General features: G+C 56.2%; 2 protein-coding genes across 2 annotated transcripts; both read left to right on the forward strand.

The window, feature by feature from the left end:
- Nucleotides 1-884: 884 nt before the first annotated feature.
- LTHEOB_12240 (Actin interacting protein 3) lies at nt 885-4,055 on the forward strand (the record flags this gene model as incomplete). Its single annotated transcript, XM_035509086.1, has 2 exons — nt 885-1,049; nt 1,131-4,055. The coding sequence occupies 2 exons, from the start codon at nt 885-887 to the stop codon at nt 4,053-4,055; spliced, it is 3,090 nt and encodes a 1,029-aa protein (XP_035365236.1).
- A 2,360-nt stretch (nt 4,056-6,415) lies between these two features.
- Nucleotides 6,416-7,402, forward strand: LTHEOB_12241 (Mfs myo-inositol protein; the record flags this gene model as incomplete). Its single annotated transcript, XM_035509087.1, has 2 exons — nt 6,416-6,862; nt 7,001-7,402. 2 exons carry the CDS (start codon nt 6,416-6,418, stop codon nt 7,400-7,402), a joined length of 849 nt encoding a protein of 282 aa, XP_035365237.1.
- Nucleotides 7,403-8,620: the final 1,218 nt, after the last annotated feature.

The raw sequence follows: 8,620 nt of genomic DNA on the forward strand, positions 1-8,620 counted from the left end.
CGAGGTCCTGGAAAGGGTGTCCTCTGCAAGTGAGGTGACGGCCCCGGTGTCGAGCCGTTGAAGGTTGTTGGATCGAGCGTGGTTTCACGCTAAAACGGAGATCCTGGGCTGCCCGCGGGAACCCTCGAGTCTCAATCACTATTGCGGCCGAGCAGCGCCGCCGCACACCACCGCAAGGCGCAGAAACGAGGCCGCAGTCAGTGCAACCCGTGCCGGGGCGCGCAGGCGACTCGACGAGGCGGCAGGCTGGGGGTGCCCGCCAGCTGCTGGACGTTCCACAGAGCAGTCGCGTTGCTGGCGGTGGAGCTGCTAGGCGCATGGGCTTGCTGGCCGCTCCGCAACGCCTCGCACCGCCCTCACGCACGCACGCGGCGCCCACGCAAACAGCCGCTGCGCGCGGGCATGCTGCGAGCGCTCTCGCCCGCCCCCAAGTGCAGCGCGGGACGCGCGCCGGCTCGGTCGGTGTGCAGGCGGGTGACTGATGACAGAAGCGGCCCAGCCACTCCTTCGTAGCCACACCTCCGCATGTGCGCACGCCCAAAGCAGAGGGCGGAGGACCCAGCACGATTGGCAGCCGCCGCTAACCACCGACAAAAACGCCCTCGCGACACATACGTCCTGTGTGTCTCTGCCTTTGTTCTCAGCCGCCCGCGCCCGCACCTGCGCCCGCACCCCGGTGTCTCTGCACGCGTCTCGAGCACTTCAGCTGTCAGCCCTGTTGTCTTTCCGCCGTCTCTCGGCGGCCGTGGCGCAAGAGCACGAACGCACAGCGCGGAGCGGAGTCCAAGCGACAACGCCCGGCGGGATCCCTGAACGCTGGGCTAAGCATCATCAGCACCCGACACGCTCAGATGCTGCACGCTCGCACCTGCATCTAAGCTGTCATGCAGAGCCCCCCGACCGCACAACGACAGCATCGCCGGTCGCCCGCCACAGACTCTGACCAGACCGTCTTCTCCAGCACCTCCAGCATGACCGACGATGCCGGCTCCAGGACGTCGTCGGCGTCCAACCGCTCTACCGGCGGCCAGTCGCGCCGGCCCATGAATGTGAGTCGCGCAGCATTTTCCCCCCCAGCGCCGTTGGGCCGTTCGCAACCCGAGCTTTGGTTGACTTGATTTCCTCGGCAGCCCCAGCAGCAACTCTCTCAAATTGAGAAAAGCGTCACGCACCTCCTAGTCGCCACGAAGCAGCTTCTCGAAACGCTCACTCTGTGGTCGCGCGGCACCGCAACCGAGAGCGAAGTCTCTGACGTCTATGTGCGTCTCGGATATGAGTTCAACATAGCCTCTCGCGCCTTCAACGCCATCGGCGTGGATACAACCGACTTGGGAAATGTCCCAGAGCTTCTCCGAAGCATTTTGGAGGAAACCCTCAGTCAGGAAGCTTCTCAAGCAAGCCTCGACCGATTTCTTCCGAGGATACGAGACATCATCATCAATCTGCTGCATGGCCTGAAGAAAAAGCAGCAGAGGCTACGCCAAAGAAGTGGCAGGGACTCGTCTGGATCCAATGGGTCGAGCTCTCGGCATGCGAGCGTGGGCGAGGATGATGCACAAAGACAAAGGCTGTCGTCACGCCAGGGGAGTGCGGACCTGGGACATGAGCACCCCGATCTTCCTCCGCGGACTTCGTCTGCTCATGGCAGGGCGTCGCCCAACAAGTACGAAAGTCCAGCCGGGCATTCGCGCGTCCGGTCTACCACTGGTAGCCGTGACGGGCTGAACAACTCTGATTCTTCACTTTCGAGCAACACCACTCCAAACATTCCCATCATCACCCCGTACCCTGAAGACGAAGGTGGCATGCCCGCGACAAATCCATCGATTCCTGAGAATTTTCCACCGCCGCCCCCTCCTCCAAAACAGCAGGATGCTCTAGCTGCGCTCCAGAGGGGTGGTGAGCTGGAGAGGAGAGCTTCTAGGAGGTTTTCGGCGTATCAAATTCAAAAGCATCTAGGTGCCTCGAATGGCATCCCGATGATGCCGCCAAGCCAGAACTCCCCGATACCCAACCGTGGACGCGATGTCCGGGAGTCCATGAATGCCGTTCGCAAACGCGGCTCGCTGCTCCACAGCCGTAAGCAATCCACTCAGCAGGCAGCTGTCGATGCTTCTCCCAGCGCAAACACACTGGCATCCCGTAGGATCTCCGAAGAAAGCAGTCAGAGCGATGCTCTTGCGGCTCCTTCAACCCTGCCGCCCACTGAGGAGGAAAGCTCAGCTGCATCTGCCACCGATAGTCAAGAAGCTCAGAATGACGAGGGAGAGGAGAAGCCTGCAGTCGGCGGAGCAGTATCTGAACCCGTCGATGTCCCCGCCGCAGAGGATGAAGACAACGACGAGAAGAGCATCAAGCGCCAAGCAGTCGTCACGCCTACTCGCAGTGTTTCTCATAAAATGAAGCCCTCGACGCCTCCGCAAAGTCAGGAGTTCATTCCGGACCAGTCACCGCAGCCTGGTAAGGAATTGACCTTGTTCTTGCAGTACAAAAGCAAGATCAAGAAGTTCGTTCTTCAAGATGGCTACAACGATTTGTCCATTGCGCGTCTGCAGCTCGCCTTTATCGAGAAGTTTGCTTGGAACACTCACAACAATGGTGTCGATCTTCCTGAGATCTACATTCAAGACCCAATTTCTGGCGTTCGACACGAACTTGAAGATCTGAGTGATATCAAAGATCGCGCCGTACTTGTCCTGAATGTGGAGGCGCTTGATGAAGTGAAACGTCATTTTGATGACGGTCTCGGCGACATCCGCAAGCTTGTTGAGAGTGTCAAGAGCGCGGTGGTTGATCAGCAATTGGCTCTTCAGCGAGTCTCAGACCGCCAGGCTCAGGCTGCGAAGGAAATGGCTGGCTTGTCCGTCGCTCCATCCGCCCGTAGCTCGATTATATCGCCTCGTGCGCCGGCCAAATCCGGATCGCCGACCCTCAAGGATTCTGCAGCACAGCTCGACGAGATCCAGTCTCTCAGACGTGATCTCGCAGTCGTCCGCCAGACTTACTCATCCTTCGTATCGGACATTGAGGCGAGCATGGGCGCAATTCGTTCGAAGGCTTCCTCTGTAAAGAGCGCAGCAATCAATGCTGAGGTTCCCACTTTGAGTGGTGAAACAGGCCGCTCGTACGTCAACAAGGGCAAGAAGACCCTGAACGACGATTCCGAAAAGATCGTCAACCGTGTCGACGATCTGCAGGATCTTGTGGAGGATCTGCGGAAAGACGTCGTCTCTCGCGGCGTGCGGCCTCGTCCCAGGCAGCTCGAGGCGGTTGCCAAAGAGATCTCCATCACCACCGCAGAGGTCAAAAAGCTTCAGGATTTCCTCAAAAAGGAGAAGCCAGTCTGGACCAAGCTCTGGGAACAGGAACTGCAGATGGTCATGGAGGACCGGGAGATGCTCACAATGCAAGAGGAGTTGGCTTTGGATCTGCAAGACGACTTGGAGAAGCTCTCAGAGACCTTTGGCCTTGTGGAACAGGCCACAAAGCAGCAGAATTCCTCGGGATCCGGCAATCGCCACACCAGCGGCAGGAACATGCATGCGATTGCTCTCGATACCTCGGCCGATCCTCGTGAGGCCAAGGACGGAATGCTCAATGAAGTCAGAGCTCTTGAGCCTAACCATGAAAGCCGTGTGGAGGCTATTGAGCGCGCCGAGAAAATCAGGCAGAAGGAGCTTGAAAGCCGCAAAGAGGGCGAGTTCCAAAGAGAGCTCGGCAAGTTCGTCGAGGAAGGCAAGCTCAAAAAGAGCGGCGGCGTCGAGGAGGTTGAGCGCTTGCGACTTGCCAAGGATGAGAAAATTCGAAAGGAGGTTTTCGAACTTCAAGCAAAGAGAGCTGCAGAAGCCGAGGAAAGAAGGCGCCAGAAGGCTGAAGCTAGGAGGCAGGCTCAAGCTGAGGCAAAGGCAGCCGCCGCAGCTGCAGAAGCTGCAGATGGCGAGGCTCCAAAGGCAGAGGGAGATTCGGCTGAAAACCCAGCCGAAGCCGAGGCGACAGAGGAAAAGAAGGAGGAGCAGGCACCCACCGAAAATGGTGGTGAGAATGCTTCGTCCTGAGGTCTCTGTGTCTCTTTCGCTCCGTCTGCTAATGAAAAGCAGCGCAGAAGATTGAGCCCCCGCTTCCATCGGATGCTGACACATCGCATTTGAAGACCGTAATCAAATCCACGCGGCCTCAATACACCAAGGCCGAGTCTCATCCAGTTTCGTGTATGAGAACGGTCGCACTTCCCAACAATCAACGTTTGCAGCGCTACGAGGCGGCAACTGTGACAGGCTTCATCAGTCATCATTCTCAGAGTTCAGAGAATATGCTCGTCACACAGATGAAGAAACGTTCACATGGGCGACAGCCATTTCTGCACAAGGTGGGGGATGTTGGTGCCCCGCGTGGGTTCAATGAGCCGGCAGAGGTCCATGTAAAGACAAACACATCTCCCACGCACTCGACGTTGAACCTTCGGAAGACGAGATCATTTTGGAATAGCATCACAGGTTTGGCTGGATGGTGATCTCGAGTCCGGGTTCTTCATCTTCGTAATTCTTGTTCTACGCTTTTGTTGTAACTATGTTTATTCTTTTTGTTGTTTGTTGTTCATGCCCCTCCTTCCACTGACGCGTCTTTGAGCGAGTAATTATTGAATTCAGACATGTCCGGCATTTCAAGGGCGTCGACTAGCGACGGGTTGTTTCTTTTCTGCTTTCATTGCCATGATCCTACGGGTTTCATGCCGAAACGTTGCAATGTTTTTCTTTCAAATTGAGCGACCGAAATTGGGATCAATACACACGAAGGTGTCTTACCTGCAAGAGATGCGGGAAAATGTGCCTTGCGATTGTGATGGTTGTCCAAAGATGAAGGCGGGAAAGGTGATTGACGTCCTATGACGACAATGATGACGTGCTTTGAACATCTGATAGGTTAGCTTGATGTATAATTTCCTAATTGCCCTAGACGATCGCGGTCACAACTCTTATTATCTCAAAGTGTTGCGAGGTGGTGACACTGGAATGTCCGCAAGCATGTGAAGGGCGGCGGCCTCGTTCGTCTACAAAACTGTAGCTTGAAGATGCAGCTCGATGTATTAGGTAACCCCCCTATTTCTGAGGCTGATGCTCTTGAAGGTCAGCATTACGAGAAGGCATGCCATGGACAAGGACCAGTCTGGAGTTTATTGAATGATACAGGGGGGTATCGCAGCTGAAGGCTAGCGTAGCTTTTTTTTGCTCATGCCATGGGCAGCTGAAGCTATCGTCCGGACGAGAAGATGGAATTAAAAATTCTACATACATGTCCGGACGGTAGCTTCAACTACCCACATATGTTTGTTTTTTTTTTAAGAAAAGGCTGAGGCATAGTTACGCCCGAGTACTATTCTTCATGCTAGCCTTCGGTTGCGATACAGCCGGTCGTAGGGCATGATGGGATGGCGGTCCGTTAGCCGCACCATTGCATCCTTCGCGTGCATTGGGAAATGCCGATAACTACCGCGGCAAGGGGAGATAGACACCCGCAACATTTCGGTTGGTTTGCATCCTTCTGATGGGGCAGAACCTGGTCAAGGGTCCACCCACCCATGCTTCTCCCTGATCGTCAACTACCATCAATACACGCAGTCGTCCTTGTTGCGAGCTGGTCACCGGTCCTTGTCTTTTTTAATTTTTGCCAGCACTCACCATTCACGATCCCGCAGGATGCACACATCCCGGCCTTCGGCACAGCCAACGGCCAGAAGGGTCTAAAATTAGGCGTGAATCCTTCGAACGCCAAGCTTTTCCGCTCTTGCTAACCGCAAGTGGGCTCACATTTTTAAAATGAGCCCCTGCGCTAGCCGCCGTTCATGCTCTTCGCCGCTCTTTTTCTTTGGGGCGTGTCGGACCACGCGATGCTTGGCAAAGGATGCAATGTCACAGTGGCACCCGCTGCTGCATCGTCGCAATATCGCTGGCGGAGAATACGGCGCGTGGCTCGAAGTTTGCACGCTCTCCATGTATTTCGTGCGGGAGTGATGGTCCAGGGGGCCGAGAACTGCATCACGCAGTCTGGCCTTGATGAGCGGGGGCGGAGGGTGGGGAGTGGTGCCTGGTCGGTTGGCACAAGCAGCCATGCCAAGCTCATTGAACTTGCCAGAATAGGGAACGCAGTAGCATCACCGCCGGCGCTTGGACACCTTCTGCGGTTTAGCGCCAGGCAACCATCCTCGCCTTTGCCCGTCGGGACCATCCGGTTGGTGCCACTCGGCAATAGCCCGGTCAGGATCGCGAGTCTTGTATTGAGAGCAATATCCGCAGCGCCTCTTTTCAAAGTATAAGATGGGCTGGGGAGACCATGGCGTTGCGGCTTGTTCTAACTCCTCCACCTTTCAGCCTCCCGTCTGTGACCCAGGTCTAAATCGACATCCTGTCTCTATCTAATCATGCGTTCCGCTGCCGTCACTCTCCTGGCCGCCGCCACAGCGGCCAGCGCGCAGACTTCCATCTCTTTCTTCTACCCCAGCGAGATGCCTACGAGTGAGGACTTCGAGAACATCGCTCTATCCATCGTCGAAGTCCAAGACGCCGATCACACTGTCGTCGCCTTCTCATGCGTCGACAGCTCCACCACTTCCGCTTCTTCGCCCGAAAGCACGAGCTCCAGTTTCGACGACGATGACAGCGACAGCTATTACTACGGTGATAGTTGTGTTTTCGTCGCCGGCGCCATGACCGCCACCGTCGGGCCCGACTCTTTCGGATACACTTACGACAGCTACGACTACACCGTGACCATGGGCTGCACGTCTGCCAATGAAGCCGGCTTCTGTACCTACCAGTCGGCCGGTGAGGGCGCGTGGTCGGACTACTGCGCGTACTCCACCGACATTGTAAGTCCCCTATATCTCGCCTTTTGTCACCCAGCACATCCCTCCCCCCCTTAGTCGTCGTCGTCGTCTTCTCTCTCTCTCTCTCTCCCTTCTCCCCTCAGCCCTCAGTCTAACATCTTCTTTTCCCCCTTTCATCAGGAGTACGACGACGACGACGCCATCACCAGCTGCATCAGCGCCCTCGCCTCCAGCACCCTCCCGGCGTTCACGACGGCGCTGCAGCCGTCGGAGATGACGACCATCGCCATGCCCGTGACCGCGGGCGCCGACAAGCTGAGCGCGGGCGCCACCGCGACGGGTACCTCCGCCCGCGCCACCTCGACCACTACCTCGCACACCAGCAAGTTCACCGTCACCAGCGACCCCGGCTTCGGCGCCACCACCACCATTGGCGGCCCCAGCAGCGGCTCCGCCAGCGCCACTGCCAGCGGCAGCGGCTCTGCCGCTCCCGCGCAGCAGACGGATAATGCGGCGGGTAAGCTGACGGCTGCAGGTGCTGTGGGCGTTGTTGGTGGCGTGGTTGCGATGCTGGCGTTGTGAGAGGTGGTTGTAGATGGCAGAAGAGGGGTGTTAATTTCCGAGAGACGGGATGCGGTTTAACGTGTCATGTTTGAATGCCTTCTTGTTCATATATTCCCCTACAGCAGCGAAGTGTTCGAAAGTCAATATTATCTGTAATATGTGTATCCGGTTCGTGGAAATGGTGTACTTTGATTGATCTTTGACTGCGATTCGTCAGTATTCGACTTTAGAGGGGATCCCGAGCCATGTTCCAAAGATCAAACAGGAGGGGATTGCATCCGAAGGCTGGCGTTGATTTGTTTTTCGCTCATGCCATGGGCAGTTGAAGCTATCGTCCAGACGAAAATGTCGAATTAACAATTATACATATACGTCCAGACAATAGCCTCAAATACCCATGGCATGAGCAGAAAATAGTAGAAACCTCGAGTCTTGGGTAACTATGCCCCAATTTCTTTTTTTTAAAAAAAGTAAAACAACATATGGGTAGTTGAAACTATCGTCTGGACGCGTATGTAGACTTTTTAATTCGACATTTTCGTCCGGATGATAGCCCCACCTACCATGTATGTTCTTTTCCACCCAGAAAAAAAAAACTGGGGCATAGTTACGTTATGTTCTAAGGGTTTGCTATTCTTTGCGCTAGCCGTCGGCCGCAGTACCCCTCTCTGTATGTGTTGAGGCCGTCGAACTTGAGCTTGATCTCAAGACTGTCTGTACCAACCTTTCTCGCAACCCCGTCAAGCCAAATGTTAGACCTGATCGAGGTGTCTCCAGCCGACTTACTATGAGGCAGCACTTGGATGATACTGAAATGCCTTGAGGCCTGGGTGATGGCAGCGATCAAGCCTGCGAGGCTTCGTCGGGAGTTAGAGCGGGCGTTAAACCAAAAACAATTAGAGCAAAACCAGCCACGGTGAGGCTCTCGTCGGGACCGAGAGGAGAAGCGTCACGCGATGTCTCCCACACGCGCGAACGCACGCACCCGGGTTAGTCAACAGGACCATCGAAAGCGGCCACGCGGGCATTCTGGAAGGAATTGAGCGAGCCCCAGGCTGGACGAGTGGGTGAAAGTGGGCTTCTGGGGTCATGTGGGACGAGCCGGTCCCTGGCGATCTCGGCAGAGCTTGACCGGACCGGGGACCCGCCAAGTGACGACGACGCATCGCCGACAAAGGAAAGTCGGCCTGAGACACCCGGGGGGGGGGGGGGGGGGGGGGGGGGGGGCGGGGGGGG

Source organism: Lasiodiplodia theobromae (assembly GCF_012971845.1).
Source record: "Lasiodiplodia theobromae strain AM2As chromosome Unknown scaffold_59, whole genome shotgun sequence".
NCBI classification, from domain to species: domain Eukaryota; kingdom Fungi; phylum Ascomycota; class Dothideomycetes; order Botryosphaeriales; family Botryosphaeriaceae; genus Lasiodiplodia; species Lasiodiplodia theobromae.